The sequence below is a fragment of the Boeremia exigua genome (assembly GCF_020726555.1).
Source record: "Boeremia exigua strain MPI-SDFR-AT-0100 chromosome Unknown C7974scaffold_5, whole genome shotgun sequence".
NCBI lineage: Eukaryota > Fungi > Ascomycota > Dothideomycetes > Pleosporales > Didymellaceae > Boeremia > Boeremia exigua.
In genome coordinates, this window is record NW_025763522.1 from 109,731 (window position 1) to 133,618 (window position 23,888).

The window sequence follows — 23,888 nt, forward strand, 5'->3', positions numbered from 1 at the left end:
AGTCTTAGTAGAATACTATAATAGAATATATTATATATTATTCTAATAATTCTATAATATTCTAATATGTCCTAATATTAGTATATTATAGAATATTAGAATAACTATAGAATATTTTAAGTATATAGTATATAGGAACATAACCCTTATAGTTTATATTTAACCTAAGTATTAATCTATAATATTAGATCTTAACCTAGCCTTTAAGCTAGATAGTCTACTCTATACTACTTATTATTACCTCTATACTTAAGATAGATAGATTATATCTATACTCCTTAGTATAAACCCCTTCTTTAGTTTCCCTAATAGTATTTATCTCTAAGAACTAATTAAATAGTGCTTATAAGCTTTGCTTAAAGTATAACCTTAATAAATATCTACCTAACTTGCCTAATTAATATTAGTAAGCTAATACTAGATAACCTATATTTATCTATAAAGATATCTAATAGTAGAGCTATTAAAAAGAATTATAAGGTAGCGCAATCTTGTATAGGTTTATTATATTACTTTAGTAATAAGAAGTTAGCTTTTTAGAATAATATTAGGTAATAAATCTTTCTAACTTTTAATATAGTTAAGTTAGATTTATTAATAATAATAGGTTATATAATAGGCTTAACTCTTAATATAGTAGAGAAGTTTCTTAAAGAATTATTATTAGTATTAATTTACTCTTTTAATATAGATTAGACTACTTAGAAGTACCTATAGCATACTACCTAGTTTATCTACTATACTATTAATATTCTATTTAAGAATAAATCTAGTCTATATTATAATTTATATATTTATTCTTAAGTTAGAGTTAATTAAGTATAGGCACTATTATATATATTATAGGCATATTAGTATATATTAAAGAGATTAAATAGATCTATAGCTACTATAGATGTTATTATAGAAGATAAGAGCAAAGTTAAGATATTTATAGAATTATTAGAGTAGTAGATAAGCAATAAAGCTAACTTACTAGACAATAGCACTCTACCTACTAGTACTCTACCTACTTGTTATTAGCCCTATAGGCTAAGATATAGGTAGCCTATAGGTAGTAGGGCCTAGTATATATACTTAAGGCACTCTACTCTATTTCTACTTAGTAGTAAATAGTCTATAGTCTACTAATATAACCTATAGCTACCTATCTATTATTATTTAATACTTCTTTCTATAATACCTTATACTCTCCTATGCCTTAGGTATATAAGTTCTAATAGCTACTCTCTTATCTAGAACTAGGTTATTAGAGTATCTACTATAAAATATAAGAAAAATATATAAAGGCTACTAGCAAGAGTAATAAAGGTAGCCTATTATATTATAATATAGATAGTAGGAAAACTATTATAGTATATACTATATTGCTTAGTATAAGTGCATTATCTATAGAGATCAGGATATAATTCTAGAAAATTAAACCTAGAATTACTCTATACTCCCCTACTATTAAATAATTATATACTAACTTATATAGTATATTAATAAATATAATATAAACCTAAACTACTTATATACTATGAAGGGCTAGAATTAGTTAGTAAAAGCCTCTAATTCTAAGCTCTATATCTAGGTTATAGAGGCCTATTATATTCCTTAAGTTATCTATAATATATTAATATATAGCAAGGCTATTATAATTTATATATATAGCTTAGATAAAGAATATCTTATTCCTCTAGATAGTATTATAATAATAATAAACTATATTATACTAAATAAATTATTATTTAAGAGCCCTATTACTAACTATATTTTATTAGTTATATTATACTAGATATTATCTCTGCGCTATAAACTCTAGTCTATTACTAAATAGGCTATAGAAGAGTTACTAGCTAATTTTTCTAGATATAAGGCTATATAGCGCTAGGCTAGTTTAAATAATATATACCTAGATTTCCCTTATAATATAGTAGGGTAAGTTAGCCTTTACTTTATTAATAAAGCTTATAACTTACGCAATATTAATAGTACCTTCTACTATATAATTTATAGTCTAGATACTAAGTTTTATATACTACTTACTATAATACCTATGCCTTAGTCTATCTAGAGTTATAGTAGACTACTTGCCTTAATATAGAACTCTAAGCTTAATAATAAAGCTATAAAGAAGCTAGAAGATAGTTAGCTAAAAGACCCTTATAAGTTAGATACCTATCTAGATAATAGGAAGTATATATTAATATATACTGCTTTTAAAGCTTTTATTAAGACTACTAATTCCCTTACCTAGTATAATAAGGTCTTACGCACGCTCTAGAACTAGTATATATATAGAATATTATATAATTCTACTTATAAGACCTATATTAATAGAGACTTTTATTATCTCTAGAACCTATTATTTAATTATATTACTATTTATATTACTATTAAGAATACTCCTACTAGCTAATATATTTATAATATAGGTATAGCATATATTAATATACTATTATAGATTTATAACTCTTTTTTAAAGCGCTAGTGCATCAATAGAAATAAATATATTAAATTACTCTTAGTACTTTAAGTCTAATCTTACTCTATAATAATAGGATTTTTAATATTATAGAGAATAATATAATAGTAAACCTCTCTTGCCTATATAATACCTACTAATATAGTAAGTTCCTCTATATAATCTTTCTTAAATATTAATATAATACTAAGAATAAGAGATTTAGTAATATTATCCCTATAAAAGATAGTAAGGTTCTAAGTGCTAATTAGCTAGCAGTACTCTTATTCTATATAATATACTATAGCAAGCATATTTATAGCCTTCTATACTAGTATATAGTTTTTAGTATCCTTCTAGGCTTTAAGATTCTTATATAGACATAATATCTTATTAAGTAAGAGATTATTAATATAATTACTAATCTCTATAGTCTTTAATATACTAACGTACCCCACGGGCGAGCGAGCCAACGGGCGAGCGAGCCACTTTTGCCAAGCCCCCACCAAAGTACCCTTTTTATACCAATGCCTCAACAACAACCTATTATTAACGCGTCAAAGGAGGCTCAGGTACAGCTTGCGCTTCAAGCTCTTAAACAAGACGCGAATCTCTCACAGCGACGCGCTGTAGCCATCTACAAGGTGCCTCGAAGCACACTAAGCCATTGACACACTGGACGACCTTCACGAGGTGATACTATGCCTAACTCACGAGGGTTGGACAATAATGAGGAGCGGGTAATTGTTGAGCACATACTTGAGCTAGACGGGCGAGGATTTGGCCCCCGGCTGGCAGATGTGGCTGCTATGGCCAATTCTCTGCGCGCTGAGCGCAATCTGGGCCCTGTTGGCACAAACTGGCCCAGTACGTTCGTCAAGCGTCAGCCAGAGCTCAAAGTAAAGTTCAATCGCAGGTATGACTACAAGCGAGCCCTCTGCGAGGATTCAGGGGTTGTGCAGGGCTGGTTTAGCCTGGTAGCCAACGTCAAAGCTAAGTATGGCATCCAGGATGATGATACCTACAACTTTGATGAGACAGGCTTCATGATGGGCCAGATCTCCCAAGGAGCAGTCGTCACAGCTTCAGAGAGACGAGGAAGGCCAAAGGCAGTCCAGCAAGGCAACCGGGAGTGGACAACAGTCATACAGGGCATCAATGCGAAAGGATGGGCTATTCCACCCTTCATCATCTTCAAAGCGCGCCACCACCTTTCTGGCTGGTATAAGGAGGAAGATCTGCCCCAGGACTGGGTTATTGGAGTCTCCAGTAACGGCTGGACTACTAATAAGCTTGGTCTTGAGTGGTTAAAGCACTTTGACAGGCATACAAAGGAGCATACTGTTAGTACCCACCGACTGCTGGTTATTGACGGCCATGAGAGCCACGACTCGCTCCAATTCCAGCAATACTGTAAGGATAACAAGATTGTTACCCTGTGTATGCCTCCTCACTCATCACACCTCCTACAGCCACTTGATGTGGGCTGTTTTGCCCCTTTAAAGACAGCGTACGGGCGCCAAGCCGAAATGCTCATGCGCAACCGAATCACCCACCTTACAAAGGCTGAGTTCCTGCCATGCTTCAAAGCAGCCTATAATGCAGTATTTACTCCTAGTAACATCCAAGGAGGGTTCAGAGGTGCTGGATTGGTCCCCTTTGACCCAGAACGGGTCATATCAGCCCTTGATGTGAAGCTTCGGACTCCAACACCACCACTTCCTGCCAACAACGTGCCCTGGCAGTCGCAAACCCCTAGCAATACTTTAGAGTTTGGATCGCAATCAACACTTATAAAGTCAAGGATTCAGAGGCATGTAGACAGCTCTCCTACATCTATAGTAAAGGCGTTTAAGAAGGTGTCAAAGGGGGCTGCAATTATTGCGCACAAGCTGGTTTTAGCTCAACAGGAAATCAGGGAGCTTCGAGCGGCTAATGAGGCTGCTACGCGACGAAAATCACACAAAAGAAAGCGGGTTCAGAAGGAAGGGACACTGATAGTTGAAGATAGGCAGCGACTGGCAGCTCTAAAGGAGTTTAGGGCACGTAGCGATGGAAAGAGGGCGAAGAAGCAGGTGCGCGCTTAAGAGGGTGAGCCTGCCCAAAGGCGCTGCAGAAGGTGCAATCAGACTGGTCACAACGCGCGAACGTGCAAGATTGATGTAGAAGAGGTCTCTGAATAATATCACATGCCGTAGTCTGCCACAGAGTGCCAAAGTGTGGTGTTGTAGGCTATAATAGGTTAGGTTTTGGTAAGGGCTTGGCAAAAGTAGCTCGCTCGCCCGTTGGCTCGCTCGCCCGTGAGGTACGTTATATAGATAGCTTATTATAACTTAGCTATAAAGTATAAGATAGTTAATAACTTTAACACGCGCATAGAGATACTTAGTAGTAGTAGTAGTAAATAGCTATAGATTCTTATAAATTCTATTAATTAGAATACTAGAATAAATTATTAATCTATATGCTATATAATAATTATGCTTAGACTAATACCTATATACCTAATTTAGATCTAGTATATTAGATATATTATATATATTAGCTAGCTATATATATATCTTATTATTAAGTTTTAGAATAAAAAGTTCTATAACTAGTCTATTACTTTATTAAACACCTAGCGCGTAATTTCTAGAATCTTAGCTAGTATTAACTCTAAAGCAATTGCATATATCTATAGCATAGTTAAAGGAGAAGAGTATAGTAACATAGATATTATAGAAGATATAATAGGCTTTATAATAGTTAATAGTAACCTAATATATAAGTTAAATCCTAAGTTTTCTAAGGAATATAAAGTAGATATTAAGCTTAGTAAGTCTAACCTCTCTATTCTATTTATAGGCTAGATAGTGTTATTCTAGTTTTATAAACCTAGAATTAAGCTACTACCCTCTTAGTATATTATAACTAATAGTATTTAGGTCCTAATAATATAATAGCTACTATATTTTAGATAGGTTATAGTCTTAAGGTCCTAGGCTATCTATAGTAATAATAGCGTTATATACTATAAGCACTAACCTGCAGCCTTCTATACTATAGCTACCTAGACTAGTATAATAGGTTCTAGAGGTTACTATAATAAGCATCTATAGAGATCTATACTTAAGGCTATAGTAGAAGAGAGTAAGGCCTTTATATATAGTCTAGAGGTTATACTACCCTAGAAGATAAATACTAATAGCTCTTCTTATATTAGCTATAAAATAGATAACTCTTTAAGAAGACCTAGTTAAATACTAGGGTAAATATAGCTAGGAAGGCTTTCTTATTAATATAGTTAATATAGCAGTTTGCTAAGACTTAGATCTCTTTCTTATATGCACGCTTTAGTAGGGTAAAGTAACCTATATTAAGCAGCTAAAGAATATATAAGGTATAGGGGGGCATATAGAGGGTAATAATCTTATTCTCCTTATATAGATTTTAGAAGCTAAGTAACTTATAGCTCTTATAGCTATTAAGTATTATTAGCCTATAACTACCTACTTTCTTAGCCTCTATATACTTAATAAAGTGCTATAGCTAGGCAAGCCTAAGCTTATTTATTATCTATCTATTATTACTAACTCCTATTCTCTAATCCTAAGGGTTATAATACTAGGTCTAGTTATAGTTCTTAGCTTTAAAGATAATATAGGGTAGGATAACCTACTCTATAGCATTACTAGCAGCAATTAATATTACCTACTCCCTATTACTAGGCTAAACTCTAAGTAGCTTAAGGCGCTGCTTAGAGGCTGTTACTATCTTTACTAACCCCTTAACCCCTATCTAGAAGCTAGTCTTATTAAAGTTATATATATCTTTATCTAGGATGCTATACTTAGCTTTAATATTGCATATAAGATTAAACTAGAGGCCTATAATAGCTAGATTGCTATAGAAGACTTACTAGTAATTATAAGTTTAAGTTACTTAAGATTTAACCTTAGGTTAGTATTAGATTAGCCTATAGGCCTAGTTCTCTCTAATATAAGTACTACTATGCTTAGCTAGTAGCTAGTTATCTATCTTATATATATAGCTAAGCATAGGGGCAAAGCCTCTAGCATTAAGCTTCCTAATATACTATATAACTACCTCCTCTTTATACTTATAAAGCCTTAATAAGTTAGCTTAGATATTATATTATAAGGTTATTCTAGCGCGTTAGTTATAGAGAGTAGTTTTAGGCACGTTATAGATAGTAGCAGTGTGTTGCTAGCTTAGTAACGCGTTAGATTTAAGAGCTTAGATAGCAAGGATAATTCTATCTTTAATAGGAAGTAATTTAATATTATATTTTTAAGGCATTATAATAGTAGTAGAATCTAATAAGGTCTTAGTAGAGGTGCGCAGCTTAGTAGGGTGCGTAGCTTAGTAGTAGAACATATTAGTTATATATAAAAATTAAAAAAAAAACTTAGATTTATTATACTATGCTAAGTAACAGTCTATATAAGTAATAGAATATTTTAATAGCTTAAAGTATATTCTTAGCATCTAGAGTAACTATGCACTAGTTAGGTTGCAAAAACCTAGTTAGGTTGCAAAAACCTAGAATAGATTCTGCTACCCTATAGCTTAAGCAATAATATAAGTAATATATATATTAGTATATATAGGAAACTAGCTATACCTTTAATATATATAGACTATAGTATTATTCTAGGTTTATATATATTCTTTACTATACTAGTATAGTAAGGCAGAACTAGAATAATACTAGCGTCTCTATAGTATAAAGCAAGGGTTATTATATATTATTATTATGCAAGAGAGTTAACATTAAGGCCCTTGGTGCACAGAGACTCTTGCCTTCCTGCAATAATAATTTTCGCAGGTCACGTGACTTGCACTTTCACCTTGACCCCTACCTAAACCTAGAATGACCGCAACACCCCTCTGCGACGAAGCAACCCATGAACCCAGGATGAGCGAGGGTTATCGGCCACCCGGGAGTATCTCAGTATCTGCTCTTCAAACCCTTCTCTTCTGCCCTTTTGACCTGTTCTCTCAGAGTCTCTTCTTGCTTGATACTTAGTCGATTCAACCACAACTTTCTGATAGCATCCTCTAGTCTAGCACTGGCGTAATAAGAGTTTGTGTAATTATACGTGGTATTAGATATAGATGTAAGTAGAGCATTGAAAGATACGAAGCGGTCAGGCAATGTTGACTGGACAAGCTCTATAGGTGTATTACCAGTGCCTACAATAGTAAGCGGTCTGCAATGAATTTTTTCACCATCATAGTACGTGAGCCAATTCTTGTTCTGAAGAGGCTTTAACTGCGTAAGAAGAACTGGCCATATAGCATGCCTGTCACCCTTGAAGTCAATCAATAAGACGACAGAGACATTCGGATCTGCATCAAAGACGCCAACCTCTCTATCTTCGACTGAAGCCTGAGAGATGTTGCGCTTGTCAAAGATCCACAACAACGGCTTCAGATACAAGCTGTTCAATGTCCGCGCTTGCGTAGTGGTTTTCCACGAATGACTCACAAGTAGCTCACTGTCCTCCGCCAGCCACACGTCTGCTTCTACACTTACACACCCCGCCGCAAGCGCACTATAAAGCGGCACGGGCCGCCAGTAGTCGTTATGCGAGTGGCAATCTTTAGGTACGATATCGCGGCTAAAGTCAGCTCGCCATGCGAACTCATAAGTAGCGTTGGTATTAGGCTCCCTCCAGTCCTCAACGATATGCTGAAGGCCGCTGTGGTTGGGAGGTAGCTTAAGGTTGTAGAGCAGGATTGCAACGAGAGAAGAGTATACGCTATGCAAAATCAGCTATGTGTATAAGAAGGTGGGTTTGTGATCGCATACATGCCTGCGGTAAGGCTGAGAAATGTCAACGCAAAAACAGCAACTATAGCCCATTGATGTGAGTGTGGTTTCTGCCCCCTCTTTATTTGGTCTGGCCTCTCCGACCTTTGGTATCGTAGTCCACGCCAGCAGTCACCACTTTTCCAGGTCGTCCACCAGCTTTGGCGATATACCGCTACTGGGAGACGGTCCTCGATGCACATCATACTTGGCGAGGACCATCGCAGCTCTCCATCCGACTCGTCACCATATGCCTCCACTGCTAATATTTGCTCTTCAGAGAGTGTTGCCATGATATACAGGACAAATGAAGTGGAAAGCACAGTCAGGTCAAACTGGGTTTGTACCGAAGTCGAGTAATGGAATGATGGATATATTGATAGAGCGCAGGCCAAGAACTACAAGTCTTTCCTTTCCTGATTGGAAACTTCGTCTGATAATCTTCGGAGAGGATAAGAGCTAAATTGCGAATCACCCTTGCTGACAATAGGCGGGGACAGCTGGGTTACAAGGAGTTAGGCTCGGAGGCCAAACGGCCGTTCTATCCCGCCGTTTGCATCAGATCAACATGATCCTTGTTAGTGTTTGTGGTTCCAGTCTTGACTCAGATCCAAGTCTATCTCGAACACAGATGGTGCGGTTGGTATGGCTCAGGGTTAGGGTTAGAAGTCTGCATCAGCGGGATCACAACGACTGCAGATTGACCATGCACTGCACTGAGCTCAGCTTTGAAACCTTGACCTCCCCTCGGCGGTCATCTCTGATTGCTTTGTATTCAACTCGAGGCCTTCGCAAGCAAGGCGTCAGCCTTGTATTGCACATGCTCTCTAGGTGCTAGCGATATGGCACTATGCGTGGCGGAGCACTGCGTGGAACACTGGCAATGCTTAACGCTGCGTATTGAAGAGTGAAAACAACTACATCACATGCATCGAACGCAGCGCAAGCTTCCGCCTCGGATGCACGAACGGATACCACAGTATATGGAAAGCAGCTTCCCTGGTTCCAACACGCGATCCCATTGGCCAGTTCGCCTAATTCTCCGCAAACAGTGTAGCATTATCGCTTGAGTTGCTGCCTAGTTAGCTCTCTTAAGTCAAGTCGCTTTTTACTTTGTTCTTGGCTCCCTCATCTCGGCAGTATATCATTCGAATTGGGATTGTGCTAGCGTGTGCCCGCGCTGCACATTGTTACCGATACCAACGTCCGTGCGCGCGATTGTCTTCGGTCTGTATCATTACCATCTGGCTCCGGTGGATTCGGCGTGATTCTGTCAATGTTGCCGTTCCACCAAGTCATGGACCAGCCCGGACGGCCTGATAACTACATTGAGAGCAGCGGAAGTTGAATGTTTGCCTACGCACTGCTCAAAGGCAGGCGTGCGAGCTATCTCGAGGCTAATGCCTCGATATCAAACACGAATCTTGTCGATGTTGGACAGCGCGCATACGAGAATCTGAGGGACACATTTGTGGTGCACAATGGCAACGGAACGTTAGGCTGGACCGGCACTGTGAGTGTTCGCAAGCTATGACTATTACGTCCAACGACCGTTATTGTTCGATAGTGTATTCGGAAGTGCAGCGTTTATGACGGCGAGTTTAGAGGTAAAGAGGCTGGAAAGGTCAGATCTCTAAGTGTAAAGGTGCAGGCCCGGGGTGTCCAGACATCTAACCTACTAGAAGTCACTATCTTGAACTTTACATAATATAGCCTGAACAAGTTAACAAACTATAGAACTAGAGTGTATAAAATGATTTTGCTTAATCTATTAGTAAAATTATGATCAACAGCATCTCCTTTACAGAGTCAAGAGTAAGAGGGAGGTAAGGATTGGCAATGGTGTCTACTTATGTCTACTTGGACTCCTGCTAGACTTTCCTGAAGCAAGAACTAGAACCAATTGATAGCTACATAGGCGGTAGAGCTACAAGTTCTGGTTCAGTAGCCAAGCAAAACCATTCAACATGTCCTCATGTGCTTTTGTAGCTTTCTCAAAAGCTGGAAAGACTTGCCAAAATGCGTGTGGCAGCCCAGGGTACACGTCTAGTCTTATCTTGATACCATAATCCTCCCGGAGAACCTTCTCGTATAGTAGGCCCTCATCTCGGACAGGGTCCAAGCCACAGATCTGGAAATATGCAGGTGGCAATCCAGCATGTCCGTTTGGGTGGTTAAACGCTCCAAAGAGGGGAGAATAGACATCAGCCGCGTGCGACTTGCGGTACATGACTGTCATGCCATATCCGAATAGCTCTGGAGCTTGTTGAGCCTGTTCCCATGAGTGATAAAACGGTGTGTACTTCTCTGGATATGTTTCCGCCAGAGCTTTCTCCACCAACTACAAATCCTCTCGTGGGATTAGCTCCGAGCTCCACAGCGTTACTCGCAACCCATTGTAGCGCGTCCCAGCAGTCTCCGATCGGGGTGGGGAACGGGTGTTCGGGAGCAAGACGGTAGTCAACGTTGACACAAACAGCGTTGAAACGCTGGACGAGCCTTCGGCAGAAAGGTATGGCTATTGCAGAGCTGCCCACACAGCATCCACCAAGGTGGTAGTATACGATCAACGGCAATTGGTCCGATGCCGATTTCGGACGATGGATGCGAAGTGAAATGTCGAAGCCGTCTCTTGCTTGAATGATCTTGATGAGCTCTTCAACGCCTTCTGGTGGTGGGCTTGCGCTGAGCTTTTCCTCCATTTTTTGCGACATAGCTCGGACAGCTTCGAGGTCAGGAGGGGTAGATGAGGAGGGCTGGTCCGCGAGAAACTGTGCCCATCGTTAGTAGCGCAGCTTTTGTAGACTTCGTAGAAGACGTCTAAATACCCTTTGGAGTGCTGGATCAAGGACTACGAGCCTCTGAGATGTAGCGTAGTTCATCTTGGGTACTTTTAAGCTTCGCTTGCAGCAAGGGAGATAGAAGAGCGTAAAAACGGACACTTGAGAGGGATTTCTGAAGGTGTAGTATTCAGCCAATTGAACAGAATCTGCTCTCTCAAATACTTTTCATGGCACTCTGTTCTCAGAATGGCAGGAGTATTGTCGCTATCGCTCGATAGGTGCTTACCCGAGTACCGAAGAGACTCTGAGTCGATCTTCAAATTGACCTGGTCAGCCAAAGGTCTTTCACCTAACCTCCCCAGCTATAATGACGAATGGCAACAAAAGCTTGGTGATATTGACGCCCAAGATAGCGTAAGTAGCAATGGGACACTTGCTGGGGAGAATGGGTTCTACAAATTTGCCGCAGCTAAAGTGGCACAAGGATCTACTAGTAACGTTCTTACTGGTCGGCTCGGAAACTAAGCCTATTATGTTTGAAATCCAACCGAGTGCCACCAAACTTGATTCTTCGAGTCTATTCCAAGACACGGGGATGGAGGCGTGCATCGTCCAGTCCATAGTCTTTGTGGCAAGGGATGGCCTGTTTTAGAATGTCTGGTATGATTTAATCCTTGTACAGGTGTTTATAACTAGATAGAGCGACGCAGCGTGACCAGTTTCAGCAGGAAGATTTGGAGCATTAAAAAATTAGTTGATCGCAAATTGCCTGCGTCTTGCTGGGAGGTCGCGGCATTCAGGTTCCAGAGGACTCGGTCAATAAGGATCAAACCCGGCTTCCCTCCAACGCTATCTCGAGAAAGGGAAACTAACTGTGTCTTGACACGTGTCTAGTGAAGATGTCGCTGGTGGCCTTACGATTGGCAACAGTCACGCTTGGGTTAGAAATCACTCTCAAGTAAGAGGTCCCTCTTTGTTGCAGCCGTGATAGCCGCACCTGGTGACCGTACGGTTGGGATAATGGTGGTAGGTGGAAGGTTCGTAGTTTCACTGTGGCCTCGTTGCAACATATACGTAATGAGGTCAATGGGTTTCGTGTGAAGACGACTCGTCTTCAGATTGATTTCTACTGAACCACTTTGCATAAATTCATGATCTAGTCACTAGATCAACTTAACGCTTTTCACCGCCGTGAAGTCGATGGCCCGTCTTTCCAGTGCTATAATTGTAGCCTTTCACGGATGACATTCTTTTCTTGATATGTTATAATATCATCAGCGTTGTCGGCAAAGACCTTCTGGATAGACATGGTGATAGCATTCATCATGTTTTCGCTGAAATCTTTCTTAACCAGGGTCTTTTCAAACTAGTAGTGGCGGATCAACTTGCCCTGGCAGTGGGACACATGGACTCCAGGAAACCCATTCGCCTCGCCGCATGGTATCTCTTTAATTGAGTCGTTATAGTCGTAACGAATATATTCGCCAAAGGCTGATTGTTCATGGAATTTGGGCCGTTTCCACTGAGAACACATTGGATAGCGTGTATTATCAGGGCACTCGTGCCAGTCCTTTAGGATAGACATTATCTCTGTGTTATTTTGGATAATCATAAACCCTGTGTTGGCATATGTACGGTTGAAGCGGTCCGAGTTGTACTGAGGCTCTTGGGGGTCCCATGGGTCTAGAGCCATAGTAACAGAATGCTTAGGCTCAATGCGCCAGTAATTCAGCATCCACTCAATTGGTATGTGTAGGAAGCGGAATGTAGCGTCAGCATCCAGAAAGACAATAAACTTGTAGTTGCTAATATGGTTGGCCAGGGCAGAAGGCTTAATCCAAGTAGCATGTCTGTCTTTAAATTGTTCCGCGTGGATAAGCTTGTAGTCGTAGCCATGGATTGTGGCATATGTATAGTGGTTGAAAACTCCCCTAGAGATGTGATCCAGTTCACGCCAGTCAAATTTTCCACGCCTATAGTCCTTGGTAGATTTTAGTGGACGCGTCTCCAGGTCAAGAATCAGAACCTGCTTGCCCAAAGACGTCTTGAAGCGCGGATTGAGTGGTAAGTCAATCCTGGGTTCATCGCCCGGAAGAACGAACTTTTCCGTCGGCGAGATCTTCAAGGGTTCGAAGAGCACAGCTAAAACGTCATGGATAGCGTCGATCGAGGTGATCCCCTGTGGTAGGGGCTGAGACTCCTGATGTGTGGTACTGTTGTAACTGCTTAGTAAAGGTCCTCAACTCAATCAGACAAAAGGCAAGTGTTGACGGTAGAAAGGAATTCGAAGCAGGGTACCCTTCTGTAGGATGCAATGCTCCTACACAGTACCTACATGCTAGAAAACGTAGAAATGGGCAACAGACTATGCGGGAGAGTCTGCCAAGCGAGATGTCCCAAGATGAAAGTCGAGACAAGACCCGTCGAAATGAATATGCGATACAGTAGGCGGCGCGTGCTGGGAAAGGGATGCATTGGGGCAGGTAGGCGAAAGTGAATTTTCTGCGAATCCAACGACAGTGTGGGCAGAATAAACAATAATGACCGCGGATAGCCTTAGTGACAAAGCAGAGGACACGTGAAGTAGATGAGGTGATAGTAGCCAGAAGTGACACTAGTATTGAAAGAAGCAACGTAGAAACCGAAGGCTATGCCTACATCAAATATGTCAACACGAAGGCCCGATTTAGCCTTGATACCCAGTATTTGTTACTTACCATGCATGGACATGGCATGGGTAGCAGCACACAAAAAGCATACAGTGGGGTGCGTAATCTTTGATTCGCTGTCACGCACACGAGAGGAGCCCAGATATGATACGAGATCTGTGATTATGATGGCAGACGAAACGATTCACTCATGCAGCCTATCACTGAAACAAGCTATAATGATGGGGATCCAAGAAAGCTCAGCCTCCGCTACACGTATGTACAGCCGACATCGTGCACGTGCCGTAGCGCAAAAGGCTTAGTTTCCGAGCTCACCAACAGGAACGCTGCATTCCTATGACACTTTAGCTGCAAAGCACTGGATTCCGCGCACCCTATCCACTGTCCTACCAGGGGATGCCTAGAATGAGTCGGCATATGAATTGCCACCACCACTCTCTGAGACCAATTGCGTTGTCTATAGATGTAAGTTTTTCCCGTAGGAAGTAATCGTAGGCCTTCTCGTTTGGGAATAACCCGTACGGGGGCCACCCGGTGTATCGCTTGTCATCTCGGTGACCTGCAGTTACCAAGCAACTTATCCTCAGACAAAAAAGCTTCCTCAGTTATGTCCTCGGCCGAACTGCGTAGCGAGCTCGAATCAGTGTATTGTCATCTACATATATTTAGGAACTTCAGACCTCACTCATGCGTTGTTCTATTCAAGATCCAAGTTTACCAACCCTCAGACAATTAAGGTGTCGTCTACGCATCATGTCTCTCGAGAATACCCTGGCTGTCATCAGCCAAGCTGGCTGCAGTCTTTCCTTCTTCAATCTTATAACTTGTGAATGTGTTTTGCACATCACCAACCTCAGAGCTCAGCCACACGAGCTTGCCTACGACGCTCAGACGAAGCGCCTTTTCATTTCCCATACCTACAAATATGGCTTCTACAACAAGCACGGCGAATACGCGCACCATATCAGCGTTTTCGACGTCAAGAAGAAAGCTGTGGTCCAAGTGATCGATCTATCACCTTACCGTGGTCCACATGGCGTAAAGCTCTCTCTGAATGGAAATATGCTATACGCTGCGATTGAAGATGGATTCGAAGAGGATGGTCCAGGCGGAGTCATCGGTATCGATGTGTCCAAGAGCGAGTTTCCAATTGTAAAGGCAGTGGCCGGCGCTGCTCGCTCGCATTGGCTGGTCTTAGCCGACAACGATAGAACGGCCTACACGACTAACAAAGAGATCGATTACATATCTGTCCTCGATCTCGTCACGCAAAGAATGCTCAAGAAGATTCCTTTTCCTGGTAGTGAGGAGGGCGATGTATCTTCAGATGGGCAATTTGTCTACTTCCCATTCCCAACGTTGAGTTTGACTTCTGTAAAGCCTGCAGACGAGTTTGGGTTCAAGGTCATAGATACTCGTACTAACGAGGTTACAACCACGGTGCTGACTGATGTGCCGGTCATGTCGGTAAAAGCTCTCTCGAGTGATAGGGTTCTCGTGATACACTTCGCGTCCGAGATTGATGCCACCTCAAGGCTTCTAGTCCCCTCTGAAAAGCAAGGTGTCATTTTACAGCACCTTGGCCTGGAAACCTGAGGGAGAGGTTGAAGTGGGCTTGTTCCCCCTGACAACGCTGATAGGGAATGATGGAAAGACGGCCTATGTGGCGAACATGGCTTCTGGAACCGTGGATATCATCGACGTATCACGGAAGACGATAGTCAAAACCCTCAAAGTTGATGATGGCTTAGGGAAAACACAGAATGCACCAATCAACCAGGGTGCGCATGGAATGGCGTTGATTAGCTAAGGTTATAGAACCATTTCCTAGCAAAGTAGCACAATTCAACGGGCACGTCTCTGTTGCATGTCAGTAAGAGCGATCTACGTTGCAGAAGTTGCCTTAACGTCTCAGTAAAATAAAAGACAAAGCTATCATCTCTGTGACCGTACAATAGTAGACTAGAAACCCAAGTCATGAGATTGTCGTGTCGCAAAAGTTCACAGCCGCACTAAGTATCGCCCTACTTCAAGAACATATAAATAAAACTGAGAGAATGATGATAGCGCAGAAGAACAGGCAAGATTACTAGTAGGATTCAAAGGTCGCGAGGCGATGATTTTCAGTGGAAGTGGGCAATCTTTTATTCAGCCTGCTAGCCTAAGGAACGTGAATACAATTCTGCCATTTCTTAGCCCTTACATCTACTCAACGCAGATCAAGCTGCTGATGTGTCGATGGACGGAAAGAATGAAGGGAGTCATAACCCAACTCTGATCACTTGACCCGGCGAATCATCGAGACCCCCCCCCCCCCCCTACCTTTTTTTCTCTCGCCCTTTCGCGGCGTATATCGATTATATAATCACCTGAAGTGCACTTATCTTACGATAAGCATCATACAGTTCAACAGTTTTCAGCTTTGCGGGCACACGGTAAGGCTCAACAGTTCATTTTCTGCACTCTTGAATGCATGTAGGTTGTTTTAACAGAGTAGTGGATAACCGCAGTGAGGACCTAGAGAGTTCTCAAAAGAATTGAGCAAAGGGAGCTCGGAATCAAGAGAAACAAGGAAAGCACAATCACGAAGTCCTACAGCGCGGCCAAACTAAAACTCCGCAGCGCTTCGGATATATATGTACAGCATGAACAGTGGATGCCTGTTTTGTCACAAAGTTTGCGCCATGTTGCGGCTGTTAGTTTGCTTAAGAAGTAGAATGGCATTTTTGTCTCTTTGCGCTGGGCCTTCATGCGTGGATGCGCATGACTCATGAGAAGCCAAGCAGTACAACTAGCTCTTTCATCATGTCCATCCGGACGTTAACACTTAATCGATGGTGCAATCCACCAAGCACTGCTTAGTCATGTTCACCGCCCTCTTCAATTGTTGTACACTTCGGGCCGCCCCTTGCATCTCGTCAAAGACTGATTCAGTGACTGTGACCTCGACTCCAGGGGGTCGAAGAGCCAGCATGGCGACAGCCCGAAGCACTGCACAAAAGAATATGCTGAATGCAGCACCAAGGCGGGTTTCAGGAGTAAGTTGGCATACTCTTGACTGTTGAATGGCTGCGAAATCGTCTTTCCAAGCTCGGAGCTTCTCGAGAATAATATGCCTGTCTCTGACTAGAAATGCGACTTCGCTAATCGAACATAACTGCGAAACTCCCTCCAGGAAACTCAGGATGGATCTAGCAATGGCAGCAAGTTGTATATTCGCATTCACAAGAGTGGATCGCTCTGTCAAAAGCATCACAGAACTTGGCTGTCCTGCATCCGAGTCCAGAAAATCCTTGGTCAGTCCGCCCGGGCAAGGAGTCAAGAATAGTTTGATGGCGAACACATCAACGTTCGAAATTCCGGTACATCGTGCCGCCAAGAGTTTGCCGCCCGCACCAATATACGGGCGACCGCGCCCTTGATACATGATGCAAAGACCACGAATTAAGTGCTGGGTAGCCGAATTGAAGTCGTCCAAACCCAGCTCAATGCTGATGAACATCTGGCAGCAGAGTAACGAGTACTGGATAGCGTAGGCATCATGATTGGAAATGCGCATGGCAAGGCTTCTGATTGCGCGATTGTATTCTTTCAAGCCATCTTGCACGTCCAGACCGCCCGTAGGGATTTTGTACACGTGACCAATACACTGCTCAAAGGCCCTGCGTAAAGTACTCAAAGACGTCAAGGCATGACGAACAGCAGGCTCTGACGTCGCGCAGAGAGTCGCCCGAGCCTCAGACTCATAGCTCATGCCTGTTTCGTAACTCATGCCCATTTCAGGAACCGGTTTGATGGTGAAGTGTCTGGCGAGATACCGCACTTGCTCTGGGCTGGGTAATCGGCCCAGTAGCAGCGGCCAAGGAGACGGATTGGGCGGCTCTCTCAAAGTCACCTCGGAAGGAATAGTAGTTTGGGCACTGGCGACGACGCGAAAGTTTGACGGGTAACCGTCGCATGTTCTACCTGTTGTGGTGCACCGCATGCATGCTGGCTTACGTTCGTCGCACTTCACCCTCCGTATCCTGGCCAGAAAAATTTAGCTTGCTAGATCCAGGGTATTGAATAGTTGTTTAATACACATACCTGCAAGTGATGCAGCCTGTTCTAGTTCTGCACACAATGTGGGACATACTTAGCAAACAGACTGCTTCCTTTCAGAATGTTTACCTGGCCTGAACGCGAAGTACACACGTCTTAGAGCAAATAGGCACGCCTGATGTTAAGGCGGAGGAACAATCCGGCTGCGTAATGCTTAGCGCTAAGTCATGCCGCATACCTAATCCATCAATCTGGTGTTCGGGGGTATCTTCAGTGCTACCAACCTACTTTAGGATTAGATAGATTTAACTCATCGGAAGGGCACGCGATGACGCTACGCTGTATACAGAGCATTAGGCGAGCTAGCCAATGATACCGCGTGTTCTATTCGAGCACGGGCTCGCACATCTCCACGATCGCGCTTGCCTACAGCCGAAGGATCCGATCTTGACATCCTTCCCTGGATCCGGCTCTCACAGGAACGGCTGAAACGGTCTATCGAGCGTGATTTGGACCCGATCTTGGCTCCAGAGGCAAGCAGCCATACAGAGCCACGACACACTACAACCGACACCAATGGAACGACACTGAGATCAACAGGCGTCCTGGTGGAATCTGCTAATCCCCTGACTAGCACCATCGCGGACCAGCGCGTATTGGCCGCTGTACCGAATCTCGTGTAAACTCTTTGCCAGATTAGGAGCAAGGCGAAATGGCCTGGCTAGTGGGCGATGCGGACAAGCAGTACGATAATGTTTCGAGCCATACACCGAATTCGCCGATGAGGCTCCCATTCGCAGCCAGATAAAGCAGGGCCTTGAACAAGTCCATTTGGCAGGGCGAAATTGCAGGCGGCGACGGGCCTGTCAGGGTCCGAGGGGCGGCTCAGGCTGCGGGGCTGGGGCCTGTGGTCGCTGCAAGAGCCGGCAATGAGGCTGGGGAGGCTGTTTGCGATCAGTCAGTAAGGTGTGAACTGGGAAGTCGCGCGTTTCCAGGTCGTGTTGGTCGACGCTTGGGCGAGAGAACGGCGAGCAGGACGCCAAAAACAAATCGGTATAGCGTCGACGCCTATTGATGGCGGGGAGGGCAAAGATGATGCTTGCTCACGACATATTCCAACGCTGAGGACGATGGCGATAACATCTTAGCAAGCCTCCCGCGCAGGTTGAGAAGCATGTTGAGCGGGCTTGAGGATGTATGTATGGGGAAAGGTGTCTATGCGGAGAGAATTGTTTAATTGTACAACACCAGCTGCAACCAGAGATCAGTAAGACATTCCCACAACAGACATCTTGATAAGTATTGATTTGTGCCTTAGAACATTAAGCACCCGATCATCATCATATGAAGCCAGACTACTAAACAATTATGCCGCAATAATATGGTGCTGTACAGGTCGGTAAGTACGACAAATAAGAACCTTGGAAGCTCTGGCAAATCTTGATGCTGTTTTAAATCAGTCAAACTCTCAACAAAGACTCGCGAGGTGAAGATTGATAGTGATAGGTGGTGCATGTAATAATTATCTACGATCACTACTGTGAGACCATGGCCATGGAGCAGAAGACTTTGCCAAGGCCGTCAGCAGTCGCCACGTTTTCGCGGCTTCGCAGCCTAGGCGGATCTCTCACACACGGCAACCCCTAGGCATCAGCCATGCACCTATATCATTATCACTAAGCATAGAACCTTCTGCGCTTTATCATATGACTGAAACCAGCTATCCATTCACATCAGCATACATCCCATCTGCCTTGCAACGCACAACCGAAGCTCGGTTACCCGATTTTGCGACGGAGCTGCCAAGTTGCGCCCTTGCGACAGCTGCTCATCACGTTAGGGGCAGTTTGCGGTATAACAAAACCTGACAGGTAGGAACAAATACCCTGACTGTAAAGTAGCAGATGAGGCAGCTGGGGAAATGTGATGGATGCAGGAAACGAAAGGTCAAGGTAATAAGCATCCCCACTTTTGTCCAACGCAAGGCGTGCGCAACACAAAACGACGCCTCATATTGATGCCATTACCGAGGACTGACCTTGAGATAGTGTGATGAGCAAAAGCCATCATGTGGTGGGTGCCAGAAAGGAAATCGACAATGCAACTACTCCTACCCACACGGACGAGGCTTTGCACTGGTAATTCAAGATCCAAGCCAGATGACAAGATACGGAAGATCCATGACCACTTCGGTCATTTATCCTCTTAGTGCTCCGCAAAGCAGCGATGAGTCTCCTACATTAGACTCTGCCTCAATATCATCTGCTGAGTTTGCAATTGCCCCAGTGCCGGATGTTTCTAACCTTCATTTAAAAGGAGGTATCGTGGCTTCAGATGGACGCGGGATCTTTCAGACGTTGGCACCAACCAAGATGAAGCTCAAAAAAGTATCAAGAAAAGTCGAGGCCAATGAGAGAAGGAGATTTAATGAGCATCTGATCCGTCTGCTACAAGACACATCCCTGGCAACCCATCGACCTTCCTGCACAACCACAAGAATAGCAGCTATGTTCTCGGATATGCTTCGCCCAGACTCCACACGACACCAACAGTTCTTTGCTCTCGGCAATTGGGTCTCGTCGGTTCCATCGCGTGTTGGGTTCAGCCCTGCCGTCACTATGGCAGCCGAGTTCCTGGTCCAAAGCTTCGACGCCCATTACGATCGGTCGCATTCAAAGCACACATCAGTATTAATTACCAAGAATAAGGCTATCAAAGAGCTACAGCTCTGCATACTCGCGTCGCAGCAGCACCCGACCTATGATCTTGTGCTTGCGACTAAGCTGCACTATGCTGCTGAGGTGATTGCGGGTGTTCTTTCATCTCCGATAAACTGACGTGAGCAGGTTCTTCTTGGAGTGGGGAGCTTGCATTACGCCATTCATACGATCGGTCTCATGGACCTTCTTAAATCCGGAGTTGCCTCTGGCGCCGATTTACATCACTTCTGGGACATCTTAGATAATACCTACATCGACGATGTAAGTCAGCCGGACTTGGACTACTATTGAGTAAAGATCACTAACAGCAGAGAGATTACTATGGCGATGATGGCTGGCAGACCATCAATATATGACAATGATGTGTATCTGTCTGCGACACACCCTGCAGCGTTGATGGATCACAACCTCACTCAATCACAGAAAACGACAAGAGCCATGATGCATATACTCATACAATGCCCTCGACTCACTGTAGCCATACGTTATGCAATCCGAGATCCGACCAACGTCATTGCCGTTGCAACAGCGATTTCCCTTGCCGAGAAACTATGGCATCTTACTCAACTGAGCGATTTCGACAATTTTATCAATGCATCGATCGAGCACACGGATAATGAAGTCGACGATGCAGTGGCAGACATTCTTCTTCGTGGCATCCGCTTCAGTACTACCCCGGCCATGGTCATTGGAACAAGATACTGGTTGCTTCAAGTCATGCTCTGTGGTACCGTTGATACGTTGTTCCGCAGATTTCCTGCTGAGTATGCCTTATCATTACTCCCCGATCCTGACACTTTATACCAAACGAATACAGGGGCTGCGATGCAGCTCGGTAGAATGGTGTCTGGCCTTGGAGCGAACCCTTCACCATTAATATTGGTTCGCATGCACGGGCCGCTCTCAGTATGCATTGGAGCATGGTACAGACAAATCCGATATCTTACCTCGCGTTATTCTTGCTTTGATCAGGGAAACGCAGACAAACTCTTTGCGGCCGAGAGGATGAAGAAGTGGATCTCGACAAGATGCAACGCTCTCTTGAAACTATTACACATCAACCCCGTCGACGAAGACGCCTTAATAGAGGCATTCGACTGCACGGCGGGCGAAGAGATTGCCGACTGGATACCCAGTAAAGTGGGCTACGGCCTTGAAGATGGTGAGATGGTCATGAAGTTCGAGTACAGCGATCGTACTGCGAATGGCGACCTCCGTTTGCACGGTGGCACCGGTGCGACCCGGGTGATTAATGTTCGCAATCCTGCAAATTTTGGGCCCCAACACCTTCGAGCGTGGATCCGAGGAAATAGTGGGCCATGCTCAGGTTAATGTAGTTGGATGGATGCGGATTTTACATCCAACGGCAATGCAATGGCTCACGCTAGTAGGGCGACTTAACAAGGGTTCGGCTCAGCATTTTTTCTTATGATGTCTATTCGAAGCACAATCTCGTGTCAATTTAGTCCTTCAGTATGGCAGCGAGTCTATCTACTCGGCACTTACGAGGTGAGATTAGAGATCCTTCGAGGAGAACTTCAGTCGTCAACCCCAAAGACCGATCTTCACTGGTTCCACTCGTGCTGAGGCTGTACTTGATGAATCGAAGGACTTCAAGGCAAGCTCGTCGTATTCGCGCAATGCAGCAGCGATGAGATCTAAAAATAGTGTGCAGTGCTGCTTACAAAGGCTTAGCCTACTCCTGATCGATGACTCCACCCGAGATATTCTCACTTGGTTCATTCCTCAGAATGAGAACCAACATCCATCAATACTCATGGCGCACCAGGCACATAGCATTCCCTGGCAGGCGCTTGTCGATAACCTGAAGTTCATGCACTGCAGTCGACGTAATCACGGCATCACAAATCTGTACCTGCGTAACACAAGACAGCACCAAGAGAAGGAGCTGCAATACTTTATAGGTGGCTTCTCCCGTGCGTTATCCAGATACTCCGAAATCGAACGCAAAAAGTACAATACGGACCTGGATCATCCCGAATTAGACGAGAAGGTCATCTCGGACGATGCAGTCAAGAAAATGGCGAGGACGGTGCTGAGTTACAGAGGGGGCGATGGTCAGGTCCCTGTTTACATCCCAACGCACAGTGTACTCTCCCAATACGAGTGCACCACTCAACGTTTCATCTCAGACACCCATCCAGGCGAGGGCGACATGAACGACTGCATCCGCGATGTCTGCGAACAAGTCAAAACGATGATGTTGTATGGAGAAATGGACTCGCTTCTCCGAGTGGCTGCGCATCCGTCTGTACGCTTCAGCAGGCTTTGGGATGAGACCCAGTTTGCAAATGCGCACGGGTTCGGCCTCAGCAAACTCAAAGACTCTGCGCTCCAAGCATATATATGCCTCAACGTAATGTTTCTCAAGCCTGAACTTTACGATGCGACAAGTCGTAAAGCGTTTGTCGAGCGAGAAACCAAGAAGAATCGAACGACGTTTGCCACAGAATCGTATGATTACAGACTGACAGCGGCATATCAGCACATGCTTCTGTGCTGCACAGGAGTTCGGTACGGCTCCAATCACTATGAAGTGCACACGTATCCGCATCGCGAGTTTTTCGGCGTTCCAAGCGGAATGTTTCACGTGGAGTCCGCCGACTGTCGATGCAAACGTCAACTTGGGACCGTTCGCATTCCGGACATAGTTGATGAACCCTTCAAGGGAATCTACATTGCCTCGCAGGCAGACATCCCAATTGTGCTGGATCTGATAAAGTCAAAAGGGCTACCCACTGAGCTTGCGGTGCAGATCATGCACCTGGCGGATTACACGTCGGTAGGGCGACTCCTTGTTCGTGATGATCCCCTGAACCTCATCAACACGGACGAGCTGAAGCAGTATTTGGGATATTGTTGGATGCTGTTAGTCAGGCTTGATATGTTGTGTAAAGCAAGTGGTCAGTGGTTAGATTGGGAAGCCGAAGTAACAGATACGATATGCACGTTGTTTGAGATGGATAGTCCTAGTCGCCGCAAAGTGGAACTTGTTCCATATGCTGACACAGACTTCAGTGGACGCACTTACAAGGTTGTTTTCAAAACATAATAACAATCATCCAGACGGAAATCTCAACGTCGGCGAAAATATGAGCAGCTGCCTGTACACTGATTTGCTCATAGAAACACATTGATATAATAAATGATGTTCTTAGATGACTAATTGCATCGACCGTTCGCATTGCCTGTCGTTCAAAAAAGCAGCAAACAACCGACGATATCAATCTCAGCGCGCATCATGTTTATGCGCCGAATTCGTGCCATACATACACTGGGACCCACGCATGAGGCTTCTCAATGCGGTTGAGATCGATCATGAACAAGCGATTTGGCTTATCGCTTTGTGGAGAGGGAGTGTGGACCCTGAGACGGCAGAGGAGCTCT

General features: G+C 43.8%; 7 protein-coding genes across 7 annotated transcripts; 3 read left to right on the forward strand and 4 right to left on the reverse strand.

Annotated features, from left to right (window-relative positions):
* Positions 1 to 7,403: 7,403 nt before the first annotated feature.
* On the reverse strand, positions 7,404 to 8,560 carry C7974DRAFT_433126 (uncharacterized protein; the record flags this gene model as incomplete). The annotated part of the gene is made up of 2 exons (XM_046144898.1): positions 7,404 to 8,217; positions 8,268 to 8,560. The coding sequence occupies 2 exons, from the start codon at positions 8,558 to 8,560 to the stop codon at positions 7,404 to 7,406; spliced, it is 1,107 nt and encodes a 368-aa protein (XP_045997685.1).
* A 1,634-nt stretch (positions 8,561 to 10,194) lies between these two features.
* Positions 10,195 to 10,981, reverse strand: C7974DRAFT_375072 (Alpha/Beta hydrolase protein; the record flags this gene model as incomplete). Its single annotated transcript, XM_046140185.1, has 2 exons — positions 10,195 to 10,539; positions 10,571 to 10,981. The coding sequence occupies 2 exons, from the start codon at positions 10,979 to 10,981 to the stop codon at positions 10,195 to 10,197; spliced, it is 756 nt and encodes a 251-aa protein (XP_045997686.1).
* A 1,288-nt stretch (positions 10,982 to 12,269) lies between these two features.
* On the reverse strand, positions 12,270 to 13,525 carry C7974DRAFT_433127 (uncharacterized protein; the record flags this gene model as incomplete). The annotated part of the gene is made up of 3 exons (XM_046144899.1): positions 12,270 to 12,384; positions 12,418 to 13,192; positions 13,417 to 13,525. 3 exons carry the CDS (start codon positions 13,523 to 13,525, stop codon positions 12,270 to 12,272), a joined length of 999 nt encoding a protein of 332 aa, XP_045997687.1.
* A 947-nt stretch (positions 13,526 to 14,472) lies between these two features.
* On the forward strand, positions 14,473 to 15,315 carry C7974DRAFT_375075 (cytochrome cd1-nitrite reductase-like protein; the record flags this gene model as incomplete). The annotated part of the gene is made up of 1 exon (XM_046140186.1): positions 14,473 to 15,315. The coding sequence occupies one exon, from the start codon at positions 14,473 to 14,475 to the stop codon at positions 15,313 to 15,315; it is 843 nt and encodes a 280-aa protein (XP_045997688.1).
* Positions 15,316 to 16,438: 1,123 nt separating this feature from the next.
* Positions 16,439 to 17,988, reverse strand: C7974DRAFT_162188 (uncharacterized protein). Its single transcript, XM_046135973.1, has 2 exons — positions 17,806 to 17,988; positions 16,439 to 17,744 (listed from the first exon to the last, which is right to left on the reverse strand). The coding sequence occupies exons 1-2, from the start codon at positions 17,850 to 17,852 to the stop codon at positions 16,547 to 16,549; spliced, it is 1,245 nt and encodes a 414-aa protein (XP_045997689.1). The 5' UTR covers positions 17,853 to 17,988; the 3' UTR covers positions 16,439 to 16,546.
* A 1,676-nt stretch (positions 17,989 to 19,664) lies between these two features.
* Positions 19,665 to 21,812, forward strand: C7974DRAFT_310096 (uncharacterized protein; the record flags this gene model as incomplete). The annotated part of the gene is made up of 4 exons (XM_046138253.1): positions 19,665 to 19,712; positions 19,809 to 20,561; positions 20,607 to 20,741; positions 20,796 to 21,812. The coding sequence occupies 4 exons, from the start codon at positions 19,665 to 19,667 to the stop codon at positions 21,810 to 21,812; spliced, it is 1,953 nt and encodes a 650-aa protein (XP_045997690.1).
* Positions 21,813 to 22,257: 445 nt separating this feature from the next.
* On the forward strand, positions 22,258 to 23,553 carry C7974DRAFT_411955 (uncharacterized protein; the record flags this gene model as incomplete). Its single annotated transcript, XM_046143601.1, has 1 exon — positions 22,258 to 23,553. One exon carries the CDS (start codon positions 22,258 to 22,260, stop codon positions 23,551 to 23,553), a length of 1,296 nt encoding a protein of 431 aa, XP_045997691.1.
* Between the last annotated feature and the right edge of the window lie 335 nt (positions 23,554 to 23,888).

Coding starts and splice junctions, on each gene's coding strand:
- C7974DRAFT_162188 (XM_046135973.1), bottom strand. CDS start 17,852: ATGTCCCACATTGTGTGCAGAACTAGAACAGGCTGCATCACTTGCAG. Junction 17,745..17,805: donor ACAGGCTGCATCACTTGCAG/GTATGTGTATTA, acceptor TTTTCTGGCCAG/GATACGGAGGGTGAAGTGCG.